Below are 26,398 nucleotides of genomic sequence, written 5' to 3' on the forward strand. Positions count from 1 at the left end.
GTCATGTGTGGGTGGTTTTTAAGGCTGGGTGATGAATACGCGGGGGTTCATTACACTATTGTATCTACTTTTGTACATGTTAGAAAATTTCCATAATAATAAGTTTAAAAATTGAAGTTAAAAAGGACTCTGGGCATAATGAGTATTTCATATCCTTGTAATATTGAGTAAAATTTGTCTGGTTAGAATATAACCCCAATTTAAAATGTGTAATTTGATAAGTTGATTTGAATCTCATTACCTAGCAATCTTCCTATGTTTTTTTTTAAAGATTTTATTGGGGAATCGGGGGTGGGAAAAGCATTGGGGAATTGGGGGAAGGCGAACAGACAAGTTGCTGTCCTTTTGTTCTTCAGTCTAGTTGTGGAGGACGTTGCTTCACTGGCCCAAGTTGGCACCATCATTGCGCTCTTCCCAGGCGAGGCAGATCAGTCGCCGGCTTCTGGACGGCCGCTCACTGCGGCTGCTGGCCGCTCACGCTGGCTGCTGGCTACACACGGCAGCCCATGGCAACCCACTGCAGCAGGGGCTGCAGCCTACTCCATCACCGGCGACTCACGGCAGCCCAGCTCCAGGTTGAGCTGTTGTTCAGCATCTTAGCTGTAGAGGGCAGTGTCACTGGCCCTCATATGTGGGATCTGGACCGCGGCCCTCTGGCATCCCAAGCCAGCTCTTAACCAACGTGCCACTCAGCCAGCCCTCTTCCTATGTTTATAATAGAACATTTGAATGTTAAATCTGAAATATTTTAAGGGAATTTTTGATTCATTACATTTACTTCAATTTATTAGATTTATAAGGGCTAAATAAGCACTTGAGAGAATTTTGTATAAAAGGGACTCAAATAAGTTAAATTTATAAAAGCAGTTTCAAATATTATAAAGATGTTTAATTAACTTAACATATAAATGGTACCAAATGTTATTCAAAGACCCCTAAAAGGTGAACTGCTAAAATCTGCTAGACTTAGAATAAGATTTGTTACTTGAACTTAAAGTCTATGAGATTTTTCATTTTTTAATTTTCATAAATCAGACATAAATTTTAACAACTAATAGGCTATCAAAAGATGGAAAAACATATTTTTTCTAGTCACCTGAAAACCATATGTAAGAATTAAAAGCATTGCAAGAATAAAAAAAAAAAAAGCAGGTTATGCGAACAGTACCAACCATTTGTATCATAGCTATATGCAATCTGGCTTGTTCTATTAAAACTTCATCTGTTGGAGACTCCTCATCTTTGTCATCATGTGAATTGTGGTAAAACTGGACAGCATCAGGCTGTTTTAAAAGCATACAGAGATAAAGCTAAACGTAAGTGAAAATGATTAGGAGCTGTCAAATGCTTCGCTCAACAAAGCGTTCAATAATTCAAATCCGAATTATTAAAATGAAGGGCCATGTATAAGTGGGTAACATTCTCCATATAAGAAATGTTGCTTTCAGTTGTGGGAAAGTAACTATTTATTTGGGATTTAGAGGTGAAATTCTTCCCCAAATTGTCTATGCTTGACTGCTCTCTGAAGCAACCTATGTTTTCTGTTTGTTTTTTTTTATAAGACTTATCCTGGGAGAGATCTCTCAGTTCCTCCACCAGTTGGAACATTAGGCATGGCAGAACACACTCATAGTTACTCAACCGGCCAGTCTGTAAAACCACTAATTCTCCCATATTTGGTAAACAAGGTTAGATCACCATGACTTGTCTGAGACTCAATTCAAAGAAGTCTTTTAACCAAGCTAGAAAAGCTAATAAAATACACCCCACCCCCACCCCCACAAGTTTTCCGACAGTTAATTAGCAGACCCAGGGAGGGAAAGCACTACTTTTTGCCAGGTATCAACTCACAAGAATGCTGTGTTTAATCTTTGTTTTTTCTTCTACTATGGTCCAGTTAACATTGGTCAAAATTTTCTCCACTTTAAATAAAGTTATTGTGTTCCGTATTATCTCCTGTATGTGTTTAATGGCACTTTGCATGGCTATTTGTCTTGGAAGAGAAATGGCACACAAACCTGTAACAAACAAAAGCAAGAGCCTTAATAGAATTCACAGAAGACTGCAAGGAGAAGCAAAAATGTCACATGATGTAGTGAAATCTTAGCATCACCTGCATAGCCAAACCAGAGTGCTTAGAGCAAGGACAACTTTTGGTCAAGAATTTTCCAGAAAATTACCCAACTCTCTGGTCTCCTTTGGGCTGTATAGCTTAACTTGATCTGATTCAACTGGTAATGAATGTTTTTATAGAAATGTACACTTGAAACCTATATAATTTTACTATCAATGTCACTCCAATAAATTTAATTAAATATAGTAGAAATCTAAAAAAAAAGGGAATGTTTTACCAGTTTCCTTTCATTCCCTATAATTAGAGACATGACTCACTATTTCAAGGCACCCAATGGGTATTTTTCAAAGTGTGGAGAACTCCATGTGTCTTCTACAGGTAGAAGTGCTGCTTATTAAATTATGCAAATTCCTGGGCTCCACCCCATCGGTGGAGAATCAGATTGGCCTGAGAATTTGCATTTTAACAAGTTCTCCAACTGATTCTTTTTTTTTAAAATCCCCCAACACACATTCACATGCACATCCACAACCACACAACCAACTTTCTGTCAGAAGCTTAATGCTTCACTCTTAAACATGTGTGCACTTGGTAAGAAAGTTTCCATTTGCCCACTGATTCTTATACACAATAAAATTTAAAGGCCACTGCCATGGAGATCTCTCAAATTTAACATCTCTCTTGACTGGCTAGCAAACCTATGTGTCCTAAACTTGTAGCACCTTGTATTTTCTTGAGGTAGGAATTTGAAGCTACAGCTCTGAGGCTCACTTGCCAAAAAAAAAAAAGAATTTAGACAGAGAGCTTAGCCACCACACTCCAAATTCCATCACAGTAAAACAGTTCTGTCTTTGTAACTGCATAGGGACTGTCTCATCAAGAGTTAAAATGGCTTCTAGATGTTTCAGTTTAAGTTCATTGCACTCTCTATGGGACCCTGCACAATAGTGGTGTCTGAAATTCTGGGAATTCAAAAAGGTCTAGAGGCATATCCCTCTCGGTTCTCTCTGGTCCCCAGCAAAGATGCATTTGACAGCGAGCTGTAGAGTTAGGAGGTGTCAACTTTGGATTTAAAATTCCCGTGGCTGAGACCACATGAAGAGCAAGCTCATTCGTTTGCCTAATGACATCCTACCCATACAATGGGGCAGAAGCCACTTTCCAGCCGCCATGAGGACCACTTGGTGGCAGCGGTACCTTTGAATGGACTCCCTGTGTTTAAGGTGGGCCTGGAAGAGTGTGAGGAGCCACCTCCTCAAAGCATTAGACCTGACCGAAGAGGCTGGTTTGAAATTCTTACTAAAAGGCCAGTTCTAGCAGGAGCCTGTGAAATGCGTGCCATGCAGTAATTCTAGAAAGGGTGAGCATTGATTCTGAGAGGATAAAGTGCTTGCTACATATTTTTGCTTCAGAATGAAAATCCTGAGGTTTAGTGAACACAATAAAAATTTTGTATTGGCAGGAAAAGAGAAGAAAGCATGACCATGATAGTAAAACCCCTTGGTCTTGCCTTTGAGTAGCATAGGAAGCAGAACCACAAGAAAAGGAGCATGGAGGAACCCCAGATGTCATGTCCTGAGCAGAGAGGGCAGAGCAGGCCCGGGAGTTGAAGAGCAGACCTTCAGGGATCAAATTAACATCACCCATGCTCCAGGGTAGGCTTCTGCTGACCCAAGCACACCTTGTCACTGCAAATAAGAGCAAACCGGTAGCTGGGGAAAGAGGAGAACTGCCAAAAATCTGCCCTGTTCACTAGCCCTATTTACATATTGGCGCTGTCACAGGAAGTTCTGTGATGGTGGTGATGTGGTGGTGATGGGGCACGGTTTCAGGCACAAGCAGGACTGCGAGAAGACCCCAGCAGAGGTGATGTCTCTTGTGGGTGGGACAAGGTAAATTCCCCAGGGTAGTTCCCTGTTTAAAAGAACTCTCCTTCAATGTTATCCTTCCATCCACCTCTCGTTAGTTCCATGCTTTCCCAGAAACTTTCTGATTACTAATTTGGCTTAGGAAGGAAATTGGTATTTCGAGGTGAATACCCTGAATAATGATCACAATTATTTCAAAAATAGAAAGAAATCACCTTCGTTATAAATTAATAATTTGATTTTCTGCTTTATCCATATTCTCTTGTGAGTGCAGTACATGCAAATCTTCAGCAGCTCTAGAGACCCAGACAGAATCAGTCCTCTGCACCAGCAAAGCTGAGGACAGGGTCACAGGACACTGGGCAGCGCTGAAGCCCATGCTAAGACTTGGTGTGGCCCCACCCCGCTCCCTCCCTCCTGCCTGGACCCCACTGCCACCGATTAACTTATTCTGGATTTCTCTATTGACCATGTGTCTACCTGTGTCTTGATCATATTTATGCATACACATAATCTATTTGCCTTATTCTCCCCAGTTAATTACTGAAAGATAGATATACGTTACCTAACGTCCTGGCAAAATGAGTCATCATGTATGAATTGATTCCCATAGTCATTAACGATACCACTTGTACATACAATATAAACTATAAAACAAAATGCACAAATAGAACCAAAACATTAATAAGTTCTTCAAAGAGAATCACTGTTCAATTAACCACCCACAAAATTCTTAATCTATGTTTTTAATGCCTGTCTCTGATAAGTAAATTGGGGCAAAAGGATGGTTTTGTGAACACCACTTGGATATTATATACTGGGGAAGAAATGAGTTTTCCATCTGAATGAGAAAAAAAAAAGATTTGGTAGGTTCTGGGAAGGATAGGAACCCTGAGAGGAGAGCTCTCCACAGCTTTCAGCAGCAGCCACACAAAACCAGCAAGGGGGGGCCATCCCAGACAGGTGGGGGAGAGACCCCCCCACTCCCCCACCCCCACCCCCCAAAACAGCAGGCCATGGGGACCACAGGTGGGGAAGGGAAATGCACCTGCCACAAACATTTTACTGCCCCTGGACAAGAGGCTCTGCAGAAGCAGATGGGAGCTCTGGTGGGGTCTGGAGAGGCGCAGTGCCTAAGCAGAAACAACAACATTTGGAATTCTTGGCTCTGCCTTTTATTACCCATGGGCTTCGGGGCCAGTTAACCAATCTGCGCCTCGGCGCCTGTCACTGAAAAATGGAGTTAATAGCAATATGTCTACCAGAGAGCGTTCCAAACTTGACTGACAGCAGTAAAGCACCGGAAGTGCAGCTTAAAGACACTGGCTACCAGGCTTCCCTGTGGGTTCTGATTCTGTAGGTCTGGGGTGGAGCCAAAGTGGTCCTCAACATCAGACACATTTGGGAAACACCGTAAAATAAGAGTCAAATGTGAGTTCACATTTCATTGACTTGGTTTTAGGCCAATTTCTTGCACAAAAGAAAACGAGGAACTCAGATGTTGGTTACTATCCTTTTCCTTTGAAACATGAAAAGACCCACAGTCTTGGCAAAACCACAGGTTTGTTTGAACTCTGAATTAATTCCCAGACCATGCCCACAGATATAAAGTGTAAATCATCAGGAAAGACAACAAGGAATATGATATACTCCATAAAAAAAACAAACAAAAAAAAACACTTCCTCCTTTGGGAGTTAGGGCACCTGAGTTTGTTTCCTAACGTACTTTTCTCTGTTTTGATTTCTGCACATACAAGAAGCAGAGGGTGATAGTTGCTCACAAAGAAAAGATATTTGAAAAAAAAAAACTGTACTCCTGGGGCCTTCTAGGACAGGAGCAAAATAGCAAAGAAGAGAAAATCCTGAGCTGGAAATTGGGTAACATCAGGAAACTCTGTATATCTACCCTCCTGCTTGAAGTTCCTTGGGAGGTGGGCAGGTGTTCTTAATTTACATTATTCAAGTGCTTTTCTCCTTCCCAGGAGCAGGTTTGGGGTTCATCTGACTTGGGAGGTGGTGGGGGTTTTCTGAGGAATTCTAGAACCTTCTAGCAACTTTTCCAGCTGGCTCACATAGTACTGTCACAAATGATAAGGAATCCTAACACTATTAGCAGATCCACTGAGCTCTTTCAATCTTTCCTGGCATCTCAGTACCACAGATGCCGCCACCACCAGAGAGCCCACTGGCTAGCCCGTGGGAAAAGGGCTTTGAGAGAGAGGGGAAAGAAAACCAAGTTTTGTTTCTCTCCATAGATAATGTAGTCTTCAGTCACAATTTTTAAAGAAATTAATTTTTAAAAATTAGCCCTAAGGACATAAATATAATTAGATCCTTAGTTCAAACATTTTTAAAAAAATCTTTCTTCCCTTAATATGTTTCACTAGCACTTCAGTTTTTGCTTTACTAGCTATTGGTATTGGAATGTTGTAGATAGGGTATTACTTTTTATGATTTCTGACAGCTATTAAACAGTAGCATTTATATGCTCAATAACATTTATTGAACATTTACTACGTGTCAGGCATTTTACTAAGCATCATCTCAATCCTGAACTGGAAATTGAAATTCCACAAATTTGGGGACTCACCCAAGGTCACACAGCCTGTGAAAGGTGGAGCCAGGACTTGACCCCAAGTCCACCGAGCTCCCAAGTCCATAAACTTTACCTGACTGTTGGTCCCTTTCACATTGTCAACATCAATACACTTTCCCCTAAAAGTTCCTTCCTACTTAAAAGAATGTATTTTTCAAATCTAATTTTTAAAAAAAGTTTAACTTTATTATTGGGTACTATGACAAGTGCTACAAATACAATGAATAAATATGAATAATCATGAGACATGATTTTTCCTACCACTTCTGGTGACTCTATTTTTTGTTCAGATATATTGTAAATATCAGGAGCCAACAGTAAGTTAAAAACTCCTTTAATTCCAGACCATGCTATGACAGCTCCCCATCTCCAGTCATACTCATAAATTGAGTGCTTCAGAACAGGACTCACTAGCACAATAGTAACCAATCTGTGGAGAGAAAAACATTTAAATCATCACACCTTATGTATTAATGTGATTCATGGTGGAAATTATGTACTAAATATTAAATTTCATATCAAATGTTTCAGGAAAGAGAAGACAATCTAGTTTTTTGATAAGTGGTTGAAAATTTCTGGAACTAACCAAATCTACTCTCTTGCATGTAATACTCAAATCTTGAAAAATAATGCTATAAGTTTTATACAAATGTAAGAAATGATCATTGACACCAGTGTGTACTGTTTGTTTGAGTCTTGGTAATAAATTCCCGTAGGGAAATTTCCTCAAATAATATCGATAAGCTCATCTGTTCCCTGAAAGGCCATGACTGGATTCAGAAATTAGGATGGAGGGCTGCAGATCACGGCCAAAAAGTAAAATTATTGTGAACACATTAACAAACTTAGCTCAACCAAATTTCTCTAGAGTTCCCACAAGAATCATATATTAAGTGTCACAAATAATTTCAATGTGTTCCTTATTTCTCTACAGGTCATTTTTCTATAGGACCCTGTGACAAAATTTACAATCTATCTTGTGCTTGCTTCGGCAGCAAATATACTAAAATTGGTACAGTCTATCTTGAAGGGCTGTGCACCAAAAAAATATCAGTACTGTCCTTCAAATATTTCAGCAGAAATAAAATGGACATGTTCTCAGAAACAAAAAAATATATTGTGTATCAGTTGCTAAGCTAGGAATTTCACAAGACAATTTTGAGAGTTCCTGTCATTGAGAAATAGAAAATCGACAATCACCATCTATAACGTTTATAATTAATTTGGGCAAACTTCTCAGCCTTGCATTTAAGCTTTTTGCGAAGTAATTCTTACCAACCTTTTCAGTCTTACTCAATAATATTTCTCTAACATTCCATGAGTCCAGCCAAAATTGAACAACTGGTGTTGTTTCCTAATATAAAAAGTGGAGGAGTATATCCAATGCTCTGGAATAAGTCTACCTGGGCTCAAATTTTAGGCTTCTTTCACTAACTGTGTAAACTTAAGCAAGTTATTTAATCTCTCTAAACCTCAGTTTCTTCTGTAAAATGGAGACGATGATGATAATTGTATTTGCCTCAAATGATTATTTTGAAGATTCAATTAAATGAGGCAACATTCATAGGGCTTAGAATGATGTTTTGATTGTGGTCGGTGTTCAATATGTCAGCAATGATAATTATACCCAGGGCTTTGTTTGACTCATCCTCTCTGATACGTCCTTTCCAGCAAGTCTCTAGGGAAAGCCCACCCATACTTTGAGGGTCCCTTAGGATGACTCTCTCTATTAAAGCATTTCTTCTAGCATAAGTTCACACAATATCTCGGGTACTCACTAGCCATTTGCATTTGGGCAAGGTACTTTGCCTTTCTTGGCCAGTTTCTTCATCTATAAAATAGAGAGACTAATTCTTACCTCCTAGTGTTGTAATGAAGATGAAATGAGATCATGGATGTGCAGCTGAGTCAAACAATGTGCAAAAAGTCATGCATCTTTCTTCAACTTGCACATGAGCTCCCATGGTGGGAAGAAACGTAAATTGTATACACATCCTTCTGTGAGGGCGACTACCTGAGTTGCCTGCAGTGCCCTCGGGGGCAGCAGAAGCCATATTCCATGAGAACATCTTATAAAGGCCTAGCCAACAGGCCTGCCCTGAATGGAAATGACAATTTTTTGCAAAGAAACTGTCATAAATTCTTATGGGAGAGACAACGACCATGAGTGGGCAATGGCATTCTAGAAAAGCATGCTCATGGGAGTCAAGTTTAAATCCCAACTCTGCCCTTACAAGTTGGGTGACTCTAGGCAAGTTTTTAGCCTCTCGGAGCTTCATCTGTGAAATGATGAAATGACACTTACCTCACAGGGTTGTATTAATATTAATGGCATAATGTACATGGTAAGTGCTTAATAAATGGCTTTATCATAGCTACGAGGTCCAATTAAGTTTGTGAACTCATCCTAGAAAAAGCGCTACATACCTCATTGCTGAATATCACTATGGTTACCTTCGAAGTACTCCCCTTGGGAAGCTATGCACCAACACCAGCATCTAGTCTACCCTTCAAAGCAATTTTGGAACTCTTTTTCTGGAATGGCCATCAGAGCTGTCATTGTATTACCCTTGATGTCCCGAATGTCATCAAAATGTCTTCCTTTCAGTATTTCCTTTATCTTCGGGTAAAGAAAGAAGTCATTGGGGGCCAGATCAGGTGAGTAGGGAGGGTGTTCCAATACAGTTATTTTTTTCCTGGCTAAAACCTCCCCCACAGACAATGCCGTGTGAGCTGGTACACTGTCGTGATGCAAAAGCCATGAAATGTTGGCGAAAAGTTCAGGTCATCTAACTTTTTCACATAGCTTTTTTAGCACTTCCAAATAGTCAGCTTGGTTAACTGTTTGTCCAGTTGGTACAGATTCATAATGAATAATCCCTCTGATATCAAAAATAGGTTAGCAACATCATTGCAACAAGTTCGCGAACTTCATTGTCACAGCTTGTATGATGATAATACATGATAATGAAAGTCAACACAAAAATGTGAGGAGCCATTAATCTGGGTCCAGGGGTGCTCAAACTTTAACAAGCATGTTGAAACAGTTATGTGCATCTGGAGATTCAACTCAGTACATTGGGATGGGCCGATGAATTTGCATTTCTATAAAGCTCATGGGTTATGCCGAAGCTGCTGTTCTGCCCTTTCTCATTTTACAGATGAAATTTGAAGAGCAAATACACAAACACACACCCCTCGTGGCACAACAAGCTGTTGTCAGGACCTTGACAACCACCCAGGCAGGCTTCCTGTCTGCACGCCCAGAGCTCTCTTTTGCTGTAGCCCACTGTTTCCCAATTGTAATTATGGGCTTGAGAACCTAGGACCAGTAAGCAAGCTTTAAAATACAGTTCTTACCTGACAAAATTCACTGCTGCAAACAAGATTAAAATGAAAACTACAGTGTGAGCTCGAAAATAGTTGGTTTGTCCACATCCAACTACAATGCCAAAGAAAGTGTATATTAAATGATGGAATACGGATGAAAACATTATTAGGAACCTAGGATGAATAGAAAGGAAATCACATTTTAGCAACGTGTTTTTTCAATAGCTCCTGTTTCGCATAAAAGCGTGTCTCACACACGTATCTGCCATTCTCGTCTTAGCAGAGGTCCTTGCCTCCATCACTGTTATAATCAACATTTAAAAGTATTTTGTTGGGGGCGGCCAGGTGGCTTAGTTGGTTAGAGCGCGCGCTCTGATCAAGGTTGCCGGCTCGATTCCCACATGGGCCAGTGAGCTGCGCCCTCTGCAACTAGATTGAAACAACTACTTGACTTTGGAGCTGATGGGTCCTAGAAGAACACATTGTTCCCCGATAAAGTTAAAAAAAAAACTTAAAAAAAAGTATTTTGTTGGAACTAAAATACACCCAGTTCCATGTCCTTCAATCCCCCATCACACCCACACCCATGGGCTGCCTCTCACAGCAGAAGAGTAACAGTGAGGCAGAGGAGTAAAGATCCCCAGCCCTCACCCCCAGGTTGGTGATGTGGCAGCTTCATTGCGATGAGCTGGCAGCACATCAACAGTCAGACCTGCCATGGCTAAACCCAGAACTGAGGTTGCTGCAAGGAGCCAGCCGGTTCCCCTTGACTTTGTGAGAGCTGACTGGATCACCTCAATGCCCTCTGCACTACTGCTGCCTTGGTGATCTGCATCAAACTTTCTTACCTTGAAGTCTCTCCTATCTGCTTTCCCATTTACTGAATTCCGAAAAATCTGGCAAGGCTAACTCTAATCCTGTGTTCGTCACAAAACCATCCTAAGCACTGCCTCTGGAAGTGACCCTCCTCTGAAACCCCACAGTGTCCATCATCTGCACCGAAGAGCATTAAGAATCACCTAGAGGGCCGACCGAGTGGCGCGATGGTTAAGAACTGGCTTGGGACGCCAGAGGGCCCCGGTTCGGATCCCACATATGAGGGCCAGTGACACTGCCCTCTACAGCTAAGATGCTGAACAACAGCTCAACCTGGAGCTGGGCTGCTGTGAGTCGCCGGCGACGGCCTAGGTTGCAGCCTCTGTGGCAGTGGGTTGCCATGGGCTACCGTGTGTAGCCAGTAGCCAGCGTGAGCGGCCAGCAGCTGCAGTGAGCGGCCGTCCAGAAGCCGGCGACTGATCTGCCTCGCCCAGGAAGAACGCAATGATGGTGCCAACTTGGGCCAGTGAAGCAACGTCCTCCACAACTAGACTGAAGAACAAAACGACAGCAACTTATCTGTTCCCCTTCCCCCAACTCCCCAGCGCTGTTCCCATCCCCCCAATTCCCCAATAAAAATCTTAAAAAAAGAATCACCTAGATCGCTTTCCAAAAATCTACATGCCTGGCCCCGCCCCAAATATTCTTACTGAGCAGATCAGAGCACAGAGGTTAGGGAATGGGGCTGTTCTGGTTCCATGTGGTAACACAGCTGGGTCAAGGCCAGGTCTGACCTCTACAGGCAGATCTCAAGCCATGTCTCCTCTTGGGACTGTCCCCTTCTGCTGACTGGGTGGGGGTGTCTGTCCCACAAACCAGTGTCCCTGTAGGTGGGTCTGAACTTCTACCCTCGGAAAGAAGCTTTTGGAAGCCTCATTATAGCTGCAGTTATAAACCATGTCCTCTGATATAGCATTACTCCACTTAAACAGATAGTCTGACCCACGATCTGACTCAGAACTCTTGATTCAATTAATTCAGAACTCATACAAGGGAAGAGTATGAGTGGACCTCATATCCCAATGCTTAGTTTTCTGAAAATTCAGAAATGATGGGATAACTGGCTGAGTAGAATACCTTTTTAAATGCCTCCATAGGACCTAAAAAATGTCTTATATATCGTAGGACCCCAATACACACATAAATGTTTACACTTATTATTAGGTTCTTACATAAACACATCTACCACTTAACAATGAGTGCCTTCTGAGAAGGGGCTTATTTTCATAGCTTAAACCTAAGATATAAGGTCTAAGTCATAGCAGACAGTGAACAAGGATGAGCTGAATAGTTGAAAGAATAAACAACTGAGTGAATAGAATGAGTAATTTATAATGATGCTGACAGACAGCATGAGTGAGCTCAGAAAAACTGTCGAAATTCAGACAAAAATACAAGTTCTTTGAATCTGTCATTCCCAAGCTTCTGGATTTTAAAAACCAGTAAAGTGTCTTCACATTTACACAAAACTAGTATAGTTATAGGTGTCAATTTTTTTAGTTTGCCAAGTAGGGCTTAAAAAAAAAAAGTACCATCTTCTATCACTGGAATTTCATAAAAGAAAGGACATTTTTAATACCATAAAAGCAGAAAGGACTGTATAGTCCTTTACATTAAAGTAATGAATCTTCATGGGAAAACCCAGGATTATGGCTTATTTTTCTCATTTTAACATTTGCTTTCATCCAATGTGAGAATTTCTACACTAGAGTATGATTTGGTGGGAACTAATTCTGAAATAAATCTGTAATTTAGCACAGTCTCTCAGAGAAAAGCTAACTTGTTTGTCTGAGAAGACAAGCAAATGGCATTCCCTTTGCCCAGAGAAGGCCACAGGACACTTTGTAAAGGGTAGCTAAGGGTTTTGGTGGAGCTGTGTCTTTCTGCTACGTTTCTTTTCCAGCTCTTCCCATATTAGGATACTGTCATTCAGGTTCTTTGTGAACAAAATAAAGGAATAAAGTATTTTTTTAACTTCTGACAGTTCAAAGTCAATTTTTATCAGAGAGTTATGTATGAAAAACACTATGGTCTCTGAGCCACTGATAATACTGTTCAGCACAGGAATATCAATTAATGTCAATAATTGTTGGCTCCTTAAGTTCTTTTCAAAAATAACTGGTAGTGAAATTAAAAGTGAACAGGTAGGAAAAAGTTATAAAAAGGGAGTTTTATTAGTGCCCGTGAAGGCAAAACCACTTAAGCACTGAATTTCTACAAGATCTATACCATGTACACAATAGGAGACTTACTTGGTAATTATTAACTTGATCCTCGGTTTAAAGCTTAAGGAATCTAAATTCAGTCCTACGATGACTAAAGCCACCAATCCCGACATTCCAAAAAATTCCACTAGGAAGGAAAAAAAAATGGATAAAATGAGTTGCATTCAAATCTGCACACTGAGGTACTCTGTCTTGCGTAAAGGATGGATGGGAGACTCAAGGGCATTATTTCTCAGAAAGTTGCTTTAATTAGTTGGCCTAATCCTGAAGATCGGGGGTTGGCCAACTTTTTCCATAAAGGATCAGATAATAAGTATTTAGTCTTTGCAGGCCATACAGTCCCACTTGACACGACTCCCTGTGCAAAAAGCTGCCATAGGTACCACGTAAATGAATGAGTGTCCAATAAAGAATGAAACAGGGATTTGAATTTCACATAATTTTCAGGACTAAGCTAGTAAATGATTATTCATTCCATTCTTCTGCTTCCCTTCCAGATACAGATGTACTTGATTTCTCCCTCTCCTTTCCTGCCTCCGACCCTCAGGAAAGGGCCGCCATTTTGGGACTCAATAAATGAAAGACAGTTGAGCTGGAAAAGAACTCAGGAGCCTCTCTCCAAACTTTCTCATGTTAGAGATGGGCTGCTAAGGCTCAGAGCAGGGATCACTGAGTGCTGACTCCTCCTCCAGGGGATGGCCAGTGACTACATGCAAGGTCAAAGGATGGAGTTCAGAAAGAGTAATAGTAACCACATAGAGGGAGAATGCAAAGGGAAGGGACAGGTAGTTAAATTAAGGAGATGAGGCGATACCAGGAAAGAGCTGGAGGTGGCAGAAAGATAATAGGACCAGGTGCACAGAGGGGCCACAACAAGGGGGAAGCAGTTGGGGGAAAGCAACTGGATTCAAGATCAAGGGATATGGAGATGAACAAAGTTCACACTGAGGACGGCATTTGTTGTTGTTTTTTTTTTGTATTTGTTTCTGCCTTACCAATGTAGAAGGTCATGTACACCATCGAAAAGTAAAGAACAATATTAGTCAGCGTGTTGCTAAAAAGGTCAGTCAATATAAAATGAATGATTCTTGCACTCCAATATCCAGCTATTATGCTTCCCAAAATGTTCAAGATGAGGTCTATGAGGATGTAAAACTCTAGAGAAAGAGAAGAAGAAAAAGCAAAGTTGGACTTGCGTCTTTCATTGATGACATGTGGGTCGACACACTTTGATTTGCTCTCGAGATTTTGAATGGAGGCCTTGTTCTGCAGCAGATAGGAGTTTCCTAAGAGAGCCTGGCTAAAGAGGCTCTCTCTCTGCGGATATAGTTCCCTTACAGTTTGCAACTTGAGGGTTGCTGATCCAGGCACAGCAGACGCAAATGCTCTCAGAAGCCAGTCCGGGAGAATAATGTGGAAAGCCTGTGACAAGCTGGAGAATGAAGGTCCAACCAAAAGACACCCGAATGTCCACCCAAATTTAAATGTTTTACAAATTCCATCAGGGCCAAGCCAACCTTCTCCGGGGGCCCCACCAAACCTGCAGCCCACTTGTGACCCCTTCCCCCAGCCCAGGTGACATTTAGGAAATAGAGAGGGGAAATTTTCTGTGGTCACAATAACTGGGGACAATAGAGACAGGGAGCAGGTTTTGGGCAATGCCAAGGGTAGTCCTAAATAGCAAAGACTGTCCTTCCCTAAATGCCTATTAAGAGGCACGGCAAACCCCTTTTGTCACCAATGTTTCTTTCTTCTTTTAGCACTCACTCTCTTCCCCTACAACTGTCACATAAAAAAGTCAGGAGGACACCTGTTGCTTCTTCAGGCTGTGATTTTTTTCCCCCATCTTCTCTACTATTGCCCTATTTGGAAACCTAGCAAAACAACATGCTCCATATCCCAGTGACTGATCACCTGAATCAGACTAGAAGCACCTCTAGGACCTGGTGCTCCAACACTGCTTGAAATTCTCAGCTTTCACCCTCAGACTCAACTCCAGGACCGAGCCAATGCTTAGCATCCACTCACTGAGATCCAGACTGATCCAGGAAAGAAGTAAATCTGAGCCACATGGAACAGTGTGTGTGTGTGTGTGTGTGTGTGTGTACACGTGTGCACATGCGTATTGAGGGTGATGGAATACTTTACCACTCTTTCCCCCTTACTGTCCAAGAAAACACACAGATGGCATGTAATTATTTTCTTGTGGCCTGATATGCTATTTTAACTGGTCAAAGTGTAGAGAAAGCACTAAAGTTAAGACATCTTGAATGTTCTTTAATGTCAGTATGAATTGAAGTGCACCAAATATGATTTTAGAAAATATACAAGACAAAAAAAAATGCTCTTACCCCTCAACATAGACATGTGAAGTATGTTGTTCCGAAAAAATCCAAAACAAATAAATATGAAGCTACAGATGATCACTGATTCTCCTCTAATAATATCAATATATATTTTGGACATACCTGGAAAAGGAAATACAAAATATAATTCAATATGAAAACAATGCTCTTAAACAGGAAACACAAAAACAGAAGAGATGGAATACGCTAGAAAAAAAAGAAGGTAGCCATGACTGGGATGGGTCTGTAAGACAATCACAATCACTGCTTTTAACTTGGCCACTGTGCCTTCCATATCTCCAATAGCAAAGGAACATGGCAACAGCGCTCCTTGAAGCATCCATGGCCTCAGACAACGCTTGAGCTTCAGAATGAGACAAAACGTTTCTCAGGACACTACATTTAGCTTAAATAAACATGAATTGTTAGACTCCACAAGAATCCCATTTTAGAAAATTGAGTCAAATTTGCTCTATTAGGAAAAAAGGTTATTGGATCCAGGAACCATGTACAACCTGAGCATTACTGACATAAAGAAAATATCAACTAAGAGCCATTACCTTCCCTAGTTTTCTTTTGAAGACATAGGAGACTTGAATTTACTCCTTTTATGAAAAAAATTTCTTTTGAATATGGAAACTGCAATAAATAATTAAAGTTTATAGTTGATTATAGACACTTAGAATCAAGAGATTACAGAAAAGGGAGAAGGAAGAGAACACAAAAGACCAAAAGAGAAAGACAGGTGAAGGGAAGAAAAAAATTGAACTTAGAAAAAAAAATAGAAAGGAAAGAGGTCAGGATCAGACTCTTTGAGAAATACCTTGTGACAATTTAGAATATCACCACCACAAGTGTCTGAAAACCTCCTATGTTTTCTTAGCTGTAGGAATAAGAGGGTATAAAATGGAAATATCATTTGCCATAAAGGTTGGAGGTTTCCCACTCCAATCATAAGGCAATATATTTCCACCAAATATAACCAGTACATTAAAATTGGTCAGGAAAATATTTCTGAGTCAAAAACAGAAACCATGGCATCTAACCATTTCATGTTTGCATTATTGTGTTAATAAAACATATAAATACACAATAAAATAATAAAATAAGTAGGAGATATTTCAGAGTGAAATCATCTTTTACCACATAAGATGGTAGGTATACAGAACCCAAAACCCTCTTGGGAATAATCTTGTACTGAATAACATACTTGCCAGGCTATGCTCTTACCCCATTTCTTTTAAATAAACTATGATGTCCTCTACCACCTGCCCAAGGTCAGCTCATCCAAAATGGAGTTCTAACAAGAGGTAGCGAGGCCTTGAAAAAGTTTCACTGGGCTGGGGCAGGGTCTCTACCTTATGGCTTAGAATTCAGTGGAATGGAATAAGAATCTAATTTTTATCACCTTCTAGAAAGGTTACATTGTCTTCTTGAAAAAAATCCTTTGAGATTCTAACTGGTGTTATGTAATCCATATCAGGAGTGGGCGTTCTTGAACTGCACCCTTAAAGTCAATCAATGCTCCATCGTCAAGAAAAAAACAGCACAAATATCTACTCTGCTGGATGCACAATTTGTGCAAAAAAAAAAAATAGAACCAAAAGAAAATAGGTTATCCTCATATTGTCAAGATGAGAGAAAGAAGTAAATTGGACATACCAATGGTTTTCAGCGAATTCACAGAGTAGACAGGATCTGTAATGGTGATTGTCATGCCAAAGAGCAGCCAGGACTGCAAGTCCCATGAGTCGTCATTAAATTTCATAACCACATTTCCAATGATGAGGAATGCCGTAAAGAAGCTAATCAATCCAGTTAACAAGACCTGTGAAACCAGTTCATTACACAGTATTAGATTTTTACATCTAAAGATGACCCAACTTCATTTACTTATGTGAGAATCATGTCTTGGTTATATATTTTATATGATTCCTCTGGAAGATAACTTCGAAAGGTATTCTAGTTTACCTGCCTCAAAACAACCATACCTTCCCAACAAATGAGATTCTACCCTCTTGGTAAAAGACCAATTCCACCATCTTTCTTGTTGCTAGTCCAGCTTAACAGTTCTCACCATCAAAATGTTCTTAAGGGCCGGCCGAGTGGCTCAGTTGGTTAAGAGCTCGCTCAAGAGTTTGAGCTCTGAGCAACAGCAGTTCGAGTCAGGCCTGAGCTGAGCAGCCGCTGAGCTGCCAACAGGTGGCAGATGGCTCAGCTAAAAAAAAAAAAAAAAAAACTAAACAGATCCATCACTCCCCAAAACTTCCCATGCTGCCCCTTTGTAGTCCATTTCTTCCCCCGTGCCCAGTCCCAGGCAACCAACAATCTGTGCTCCAAACCTGTCATCTTGCCTTGGCTAGAAGGAAGGTCTATGAGAAGAATTATACAATATTTAGCCTTTTGAGCCTCACCTTCTTTCTCTCGGCATAACCCATTTGAATTTCTTCCATGTTGTACCTATCAATACTGTACCCTTTTTATTGCCAAGTAATGTTCCATTGCAAGATGTACCAAACTTCATAGCTAACAAAACAATCTACTGAACAAATGTAGACCCCTGCACTCAACACTTAGAGAATATACACTGTGAAGCAAACACAGAACATTTTGGGAAACTGGTCATGTGCTAGGCCACAAAGCAAATCTCCACAAATCACAAGAGCTGATATACAAGGTACATTCTTTGATGACACTGTGATGAAAGAAATAGTAATAAAAATACCTATTTGGAAATATTAAAAACAATTTCTAAATAACAGGTCAAAAAAAGCATAATAAAATTTAGGTCGGATTGGAATGATACTAAAAACACTAAAAACAAAACATGTGAGATGACACTAGGAGAGCAGTTACAGAATTTAAAACCTTAAATGTACAAAATACCAAAAATAAAAAAGCTAAAAATCAAACAACTAATATCTAACTCAAGATGTTAGGGGGAAAAAAATAAAATAAAACCAAAGAAAGTAAAATGTTCTTTGAAAGGAAAAATAAAAGGCACAAATAAAACAATCTTAGCACTAAAAATGGACAAATCTACAGATTCAGCTGAGATGAAGTCAGCTGTGGAATTAGAAAGCAGGCTCTGCCGTTTATCAGCCTGGTTTGTGGCCTCTGAAGAGCAGTCTGCTTATACGTAAAATGGAGATGATGGTTACTTAGTGCCTAATCACAGTGGTCCATCATTCTCCCTCCCTTCAGCTCTCTTTAATTACTGGTTCTGCAGAATGAGGAGAGTAAAACAACTAAAAATGTGAGATTTGTGAGTTACTCGTCTCCTTTACAGACTGTCACCGTCTCTGCCAACATAAATAAGCAAGAATTGACCATAACATGTTTTGAAATCTGTTCTTACCTGCCAAAGCATATTCTTGAGTATATAAAAGTCCACGTCCAAAGCAGCCATGAATATAATTAATGGTGAAAAATAACAATAAAGTGAAAAACTTGGTGTTCTTAGAAGAGGGTAAACCATTTGGTGCATCTAAAATAAAGAAAGCAAACAAGAAATTAGTGTGCTGCCATTTTGAACTTTTAGAAATCAGGTCGATGGTACGTCAATCAATATAAATCTTAGCATATTCTAATGTGCAACTAATGAGAGGTCATCTACAAGGCTAGTCCTAGGAGTCTTGGGGTAGATTTCTTGACCCATCTGTCCAGGTGGATTGTATGTGCAATCCCATCTTCACTAGAGAATTGTGTCACTTTGGGCTACATCAACATTGCTTGTGATAAGGAATCAGTGTTTTCAAAAGTGGAGCCCCTACCAGTGGTGATCTCTGAGACCATTTTGGGTGATTCACAGATAAGTATTTTTTTATTTGACTGTTAAAGATTTATTCTAATTTGCATTAAGAGGGATAAAAGGGACCTGGCATAGGTACGTGTGATTTCGAAGACATTTGCTTAGGATTTTACAATCTTTCAGTGAGTCAAGTAGAGAAAAATAATACACAGATACTAAAACAGGCTGTGCACGTGAGAGAGAAATCGTGAAGATTGTACCCAGATAACTGGAAAACACAGCAGCAATGGCTGAAATGTCAGTCTTCCCTCCTAAAAGGTTTTGGCCCCAATGAATAGCTTAGTCTTCATTACTTAACCCCTCTGTGCCTCAATTTCCTCACCTGTAAAATAGGAATGGAGTAGCTACTTCCACTGGGTTGCTGTGACGATGAACTCATTAAGAGTTAATAAGTTAATAAATACAAATCACTTTTTGAAAAGGGAGCCTGGCACATAGGAAACGCCCAGAAGATGTTCCCTGGCAGCAGGGGTGGGGTTTCAGAAGAGGCACTGGAGGCCTCTACCATCCTAGACAGGCACAAGAGTGGTCTCCATGTTCAGAAAAATAAACAAATGAGTGGAGACAAAGCGTTATTGGTTGTACTGCTATGCATTTGAAATCATGAGTCAATAATGAAAATCTTTAACTATATTGTATGTGACACAGATTTTCCATTTAATCTGGCAGTTAGAAAACAGTGGCCATGTTTCCTCACGACAATACCTGCTTCCTTCCATCATTAGTCTCCACAGGTGCTGCAGACAATAGCACGGAAGACACCAGTATACGTACAGGAGGAGGAAACCAGGGCAAGGCTCCAGAGGAGGTGATCAAGAATCCACGAATGCCATCAGATTTTCCTCACTCCCAGGTGAGTGCTTTTTCCTAAGCATCCCTAATTTCTGTCTCCTTGACTCTATGGTTTTTTCACTTTCAAAAGTTTTACTAACAGAGGAATTTTTTCAGGAGCTATTCACATAAAAAAAAATCCAAACATTCAGGGATAGGGGTGGGAGTGGACCTGGGTTGGGGGTCTTTCTTCTTTCATGTATTCTCTAGTTAATGGTATATACATTACCTCAACAAAATAGTAGGCCAGCTGTCCTATCACAAATCCTCCCAGAAAAAGGATTGTCAAGACAATGACTTCACAATTCTTTAAGCATGCCTTCAGAAACCCTAAAGAAATACACAGATGTGTTATTGAGGCATAATGTATAGTTTCAAAACAGTATCATATCCCTTCTCTAGTGATTTAATGTTAAACATCCCCTCAGTGTCATCTCATCATGAATAAATGATGGACAGCTGTTAAAGGTGCTGTCGCTTAACTATAAGACACACATAATGAGGCACCCCTTGCAGGTGAATTTGGAAAATATTGAAGTTTCAAAAACTTCCCTTGTGCCCACCCAGTGTGTCACATTAGGATTGCTGTACAGGTAGGTGTCTTACCTATGGATCTAGTGAGGAATTATGAAAAGCCAAACTTCATATCTACATAATATCCCTTATATTAATAATTACTCATCCTAAGCTATAGCAACATACATTCTATAGTTTTTCCTGAATGCCGGAAATACTTTTAACTGAGCTCTAACCATAGGGAAAACTGCTTTCACCAGACAAGTAACAAAAGACATTTGCTAATTCTCTGTCTACAAGCATTTTCTTGCCTGAAAACTCTCTGCTGTAAGATTATTCCATTCATTTTTTCCAGAAGCAACATATAGACTATAATCCAATTACTTTATGCCTCAGGCAAGACTCACTGCCATCCCAGGTTCTGCTTTTCCTGACTTCTAACTATAGGTCAAGCCAAATCGGTAAATATTTATTGAATACTTATTTGTAAGGCCAGAAAAGAAGTGTTTCTCAAACTATTTCTGCAGTGCCCTTTACTGCTGGACCACTTGCCTCAATGGAATCATCAAGGATTTGGAGCTAGTCAAGCTCATGGTCACCAGCACCTCGTATGTAGTAGCAACAGGGACCAAGGTCATTAGGGAGCATTTTAAAGACCCCAGAGAAACAATTTCACTGCCTGATACAATGAGTAAAATTGAAGTTTTTTAATGTATGTTTGCTTCTTTGTTTGTTTCTTTATAGTCTTCCTAGTTCCAGAAAGGATTTTAAAGCAGCCGCCATTTTTGCCAAATAAAACTTTTTCAGTGGGGGCTAGAAACTTCTCTAATCAATAGCCTTGCATTGTGGAATCAAGCACTTGAGGTTTTGAGTATGTTATTTTATCTGCATGAATATCATTCACCAAAATAACCTAGTAAATTCTTAATCATTGTTTGAGAAACCCTTGCTTGTGAAGCCTTTCCTAAACTCCCTGATAGGGGTGGGGTGGGTGCTGCGTCTTCCCCAAGGAGAAATCACATCAAAAGCCATAACTGAACAGACAACATGGATGATGCCAACTATGCAAATTGTGAATCATTATGTCTACGTTCTGTTTGCCCCAACTGCCCTCCCCACATCCCAGATACTTTGGTCGGGTTTGGCCTGGCTGGCAGGCAGGGTAAGGCTCCCTCCCCCTCCTCATTCCCAGAGATCCCTGGCCATACCTTTTAGTTATGCTAGGCACACTGCACTGTAGTGAGTTGTTTGCCTGTCCCCCCTGCCAGCCATGAGAGGGCTTAATAAGGCTCAGAACAATGTCACCGCACCTTGCTCAGCCAATGTCACTGAGTGAAGGAACACGGTGTACATGCCACTTAGAATTAAATGAAGCTTACATCTCATAATTTCACTGGACCCCTTTTTTGATGGAGTTGTAATTACTTTCTGCACTGACAAAGGTTCAGAGGGCAGAGGAAAGATGACATTTAAGAACCACAACCTACCTCCAAAAACAATTATGGACCATATGAGCAATAGAAAATGTCCCTTTATGAAAGCGTAGTGAGCCGACCTTCCACAGATTGAATCAGGTCTGTTACCTTTTTTTATCTCCCAGAAGGAAGAGTTCATTGTTGCGGCTGTTTTTTCAGTCCTTACTCGATGAATTCATACGGGAGTTATTATTGACACTTTCACGACTACAGACCAACCTGTAATAATATGCAAAAATGAGACTTGCCAAGACCCAATGCTCCCACATTCTTTCTATCATCCCCAGATCTGAGCACATCTCTTCTTGCCGCAGGGCACATACTGATACTTCCTGGTTCAGCTCTTGTTCCAATAGCATCTCATAGGAACACAAACAGCCAAGTTAGTGCTTCTTCCTCAGTCTGCTACACGTAGATGGGGGAGCAACTGTACAGATTTTTGCACTGACCACTGTATGAGATGGTAATGTGTTTGCCTTCCGAACCATTGGACAGTGACTTTCTCAAGGGCTAGGGCTGAATATTAATTTGTCTTAAGGTTGTACACACAGTGTGTGGTACATAATAGGCTCTCTATTAATATTTGATGAACTGAGTTCTTCCCAGGGGAACGCTTTCTCCATGGGTACAAATAATTCTGGAATCCCCTTTTACTTCTGCAATTTCATCTCCCTTTTACCCCCTTCTCAGGCCCCTCCCTATCCAAAATGGCAAATGGAAATAAGGTCAAAGTTGAGTCATGCCAGTTAAGGTGGCAGTGGGGCAGGGTGTGAAGAGGCAAATAACCTGAAAACAAAGGACAACAGGTTTGATCCTATGGTGCTTTGAGTGAATTAGAAAAAGTCCCCGTTCCTTACAGCAGGGCCCATGGTTTGGCACATGAATGACAGGCTGGATTTCAGCCCCCAACCCCCCCTACACTGATGCCCTGTGTGGTGGTCCTCAGGACTCGCTCTATTTTTCCTTGTGACCAGCCTTAACCTAACAGTTCCTCAGGTTCCCCATGTGTCCCGGATAATATTTAGAGCTCATCTTTGGTTCTCGGCTTTGTACTTGTTTGGTCTACAAACCACAGCGATTCCAGTGGGAAGCAGAGGGCAGGCCAGAAATGAGATTGGGAGTGCTACATCTCCAAACCACTTCACCTGTCTCTCAAGTAGCCCTACGGGTCCTTGGCATCTTCACAACCTGCTGCCCCCACTTGTCATTAGAGCATCACTCTCTGGTCAAGTTCTTCTCCAAACTACCAAGACCAGCGGTGCCTTCTTCCGAGGCTCAGCGGGTTTAGAGCTGAAATCCAGGTGAAGGCTGTCGGAAACCACAAAGAAGGATGCTCTCTGTGTCCGTTTGCCAGAAACAGAACTGCCAACTGATATCTCACCTATTTCCATGCCTAATTTCCCATTGGCTTCTTGCCAACCTGCTTTCATTCTGATTGGCTGTATGCATTATCCCCACCCCCAATCCAGAAGCAGCTGAGTGAGCCAGTTCCAAGGAAGCCTGCATTTTTTTACTGCTCAAGCTGTGTCTAAACCTGCAACCGCCTTAACTGATTTTTCTTTGCCTGCCATAATAGCTGAAACAGTCACTGACCATGTAGATAGAATCTCCTCCTATATATATTTTGAATATATACTGTTTTTCTTGCTTCAGCTCTAACCCTCTTCAACACTGCCTTGTCTCCCCCTCACTTTTCATTCATCCTTTTCTATTTTCTTCTTTTATACCTCTCCTTCCTTTTCAGTGAGAGTTTCTCACCCCCATTTTCCTCCTTGACTCCTATTTGTCATTGGCTTTTGGTCCTTAATTTGAAGAAACAATATCACCCACTCTTCATAGAAAAAAATGCATCCCAAATTCCAGGAAGCCAAACTTACATAGTTTTGCCTCTAATCGAATCACTAAAAACAAATATGGCATAAATTTAAACAGATGAACGTTATTAATCAATTTGTAGTTGAATTTCAAAGAAGTTATTTTGCGACAATGAAATTCTGCCCTCTCATTCCTAGGCTACATTAATCAAATCCTCTTCCCCAGGGCACCAAGGGTAACACCACAGCCATGAGATAACTAAATCTCGCCCATCTCCATCACTAAGTATCAAGGAAACTTGGACAAATCAAAGTCCGAATTCCTACTTGAGACAAAATAGTTTCAGTCAACAGCTCTGTCTGGCCCTGACTGCAACCATCACCATTGGCATTCACACACCATTCCCCCAAATATATGCTTTACATTTTGTTGTTGGTGTTTGGTGTGGTTCTTTCAAACCACTGAGCCCATCTCTGCCACAAATCCATAGGCCCATGGTAAAAAAAGAAAAAAGAAAGTCTTCTTTACAGGCTGTCTCTTGGGAGACCCATTCCTTACTCTCTGCCATCCTGCCCATACTTAACTCTCCTACTTACCAAGTTCACTACCCTTTCTCCCATTTTCACCTTCACCTTGTCTATACTGCTCATTACCTTGATTTCTCTCCTCAACTGCATTGCCTCGGATCATTTTGAGTAATGTCCTTTCAGGTTCTATCTAGTTCCTATCCTACTGCTGTCTCCTCAGGCTGACTTGGTTCACCTACACCCCACAGGTAAGACTCATGCAGTTTTACGCTTCAAAATTCAGATTCTCCATGGCTTTTTCTTTTTATTTTTTAAAGATTTTATTAGGGAATTGGGGGAGGGGAACAACGTTGGGGAATCAGGGAAGGGGAACAGACAAGTTACTGTCCTTTTTGTTCTTCAGTCTAGTTGTAGAGGACGTCGCTTCACTGGCCCATTTGGTATTATCATTGTGCTCTTCCCAGGTGAGGCAGTCGCTCGCCAGCCATTAGACGGCCATTCACAGGAGCTCACAGCAGCTCACGCCAGCTGCCAGCCATTCATGCTGGCTGCCAGCCTCTTACGGTAGCTCACGGCAGCCCGCTGCAGCCCCACTGCAGCCTACGCCATTGCCGGTAACTTGCGGCAGCCCAGCTCCAGGTTGAGCTGTTGTTCATCATCTTAGCTGTAGAGGGCACAGTGTCACTGGCTCTCATGTGGGATCCGAACCAGGGTCCTGCTGCTCAGAGCTGGCGTCCCAAGTCAACTCTTAACCAAAGCACCACTCAGCCGACCCTACTCCATGACTTTTTAGAATAGTCCTCATACATGGAGAAAACTTGTCAAAATTGAGAGTCGGCTCAAGATTACATATAGTTCTGAGAGCTAGAGACAGCACATAACTAAAATGCAGAGATAATCAGCATTCTCTACATTACAATCTTTTCCATCAAGTTTTTAAAAGCAGTAATAAATTTCTATTTCACCATTTTTTGGGTACAGCCAGACTTTGGGAGCTTTGGGAACTGAGGGCTGAGAGGCTGCCCCATGTTTCCCAACCCCATCTTCTGATAATGTACTACCTGACTGAGACAGGCATGTAACACAGGTTGCTTAGTCAGTTTCCCGTCCCCCCCCACCACTATGGTTGGTTTAGGGATGGGCATGGGACTCAGACAGGACCAATCAGATGGTTCCTCAGCTTAATGTCTTACCATTATTGGGAGAGAGCCGTTCTTTCCACCTGGGTTTACTGTGACAAGGACTGCCTAGAGCAGCTAGAAGCCACCTTCCCAGCTACACTCAGAAAGCCCACCTCAGGTGTGAAAGGCTCCATGAGGCACCATCTTACTTAAACAAGTGACCTCACAGCCCCACCAGAGGTTTGATCTCTTCTCAAAAGCCACTTCTTAGTCTGAAAACTTTCTGCCACCTAGAAAGGTTAGGAATGAGAAACAATTTTATTTTCAAACTCACCAAGTACTGGCTCCTGTGTATTTCTTTGAGATTTTATTTGAAAACTAACTATTCCTTTTCAGCTCAGCTCATCTCCTCTGCCATTTTAGTAGATGCCACGTGGCCCCTGAACACTGCTGGAGGAATCCCTGGCGGGATCACTGAGTTTTTATTTAGAAAATAGTGTGGCCAAACCCACCACCATCACATAACAAGGGCCCCTTATCTCCAGCTTCTAACACTTGCCTCTCTTTCCTATAAATTCCCACTAACAGCCTCCTAGAGGCCCTTAAAAGATCCTACTAATTATCGACTTAAGGCCCTGCGGGCTTTCACTAACACTCCCCTCTAGGTCCTTCCGGCTCCTGTCTACCACCCAGCCCTAAAAAGGCAATGCCACATATTTTAGGGTTTGTTATGTCAGTGTCTCACTTCCAGGTTCCAAAATTTGCATGTTTTTATAGGTTGCTGTGTAACAAACAGACACAAAACTTTGTAGCTTAAAAGATCAACAATCATTTATTTAGCTGAAACGTACAACTTTGCAGGGATCCGCAGGGGCTTGTCTCTGGTCCATACAGCATCAGCTTCAGGGGCTCGACGGAGTGTCCACTTCCAAGATGGCTCATTCATACGCTGGCAAATTGGGGGTGTCTGCTGGCGGGAGCCCAGTCA

The 26,398-nt window shown here is 41.2% G+C and overlaps 1 protein-coding gene across 1 annotated transcript in view; it reads right to left on the bottom strand.

Moving 5' to 3' along the window:
• The window catches only part of SLC9C2 (solute carrier family 9 member C2 (putative)), a 57,337-nt gene extending 35,251 nt beyond the window's left edge, over positions 1-22,086 (bottom strand). The window contains 12 exon segments of the mRNA XM_019647105.1: positions 1,173-1,268; positions 1,852-2,018; positions 4,508-4,589; positions 6,800-6,968; positions 9,899-10,042; positions 12,997-13,096; positions 13,965-14,126; positions 15,321-15,437; positions 16,977-17,142; positions 18,673-18,801; positions 20,186-20,286; positions 21,960-22,086. Of these exon segments, the coding sequence (XP_019502650.1) occupies positions 1,173-1,268; positions 1,852-2,018; positions 4,508-4,589; positions 6,800-6,968; positions 9,899-10,042; positions 12,997-13,096; positions 13,965-14,126; positions 15,321-15,437; positions 16,977-17,142; positions 18,673-18,801; positions 20,186-20,286; positions 21,960-22,086 (1,560 nt within the window).
• Positions 22,087-26,398: the final 4,312 nt, after the last annotated feature.

The sequence above is a fragment of the Hipposideros armiger genome, unplaced genomic scaffold (genome assembly GCF_001890085.2).
Source record: "Hipposideros armiger isolate ML-2016 unplaced genomic scaffold, ASM189008v1 scaffold_6, whole genome shotgun sequence".
Lineage (NCBI taxonomy): Eukaryota > Metazoa > Chordata > Mammalia > Chiroptera > Hipposideridae > Hipposideros > Hipposideros armiger.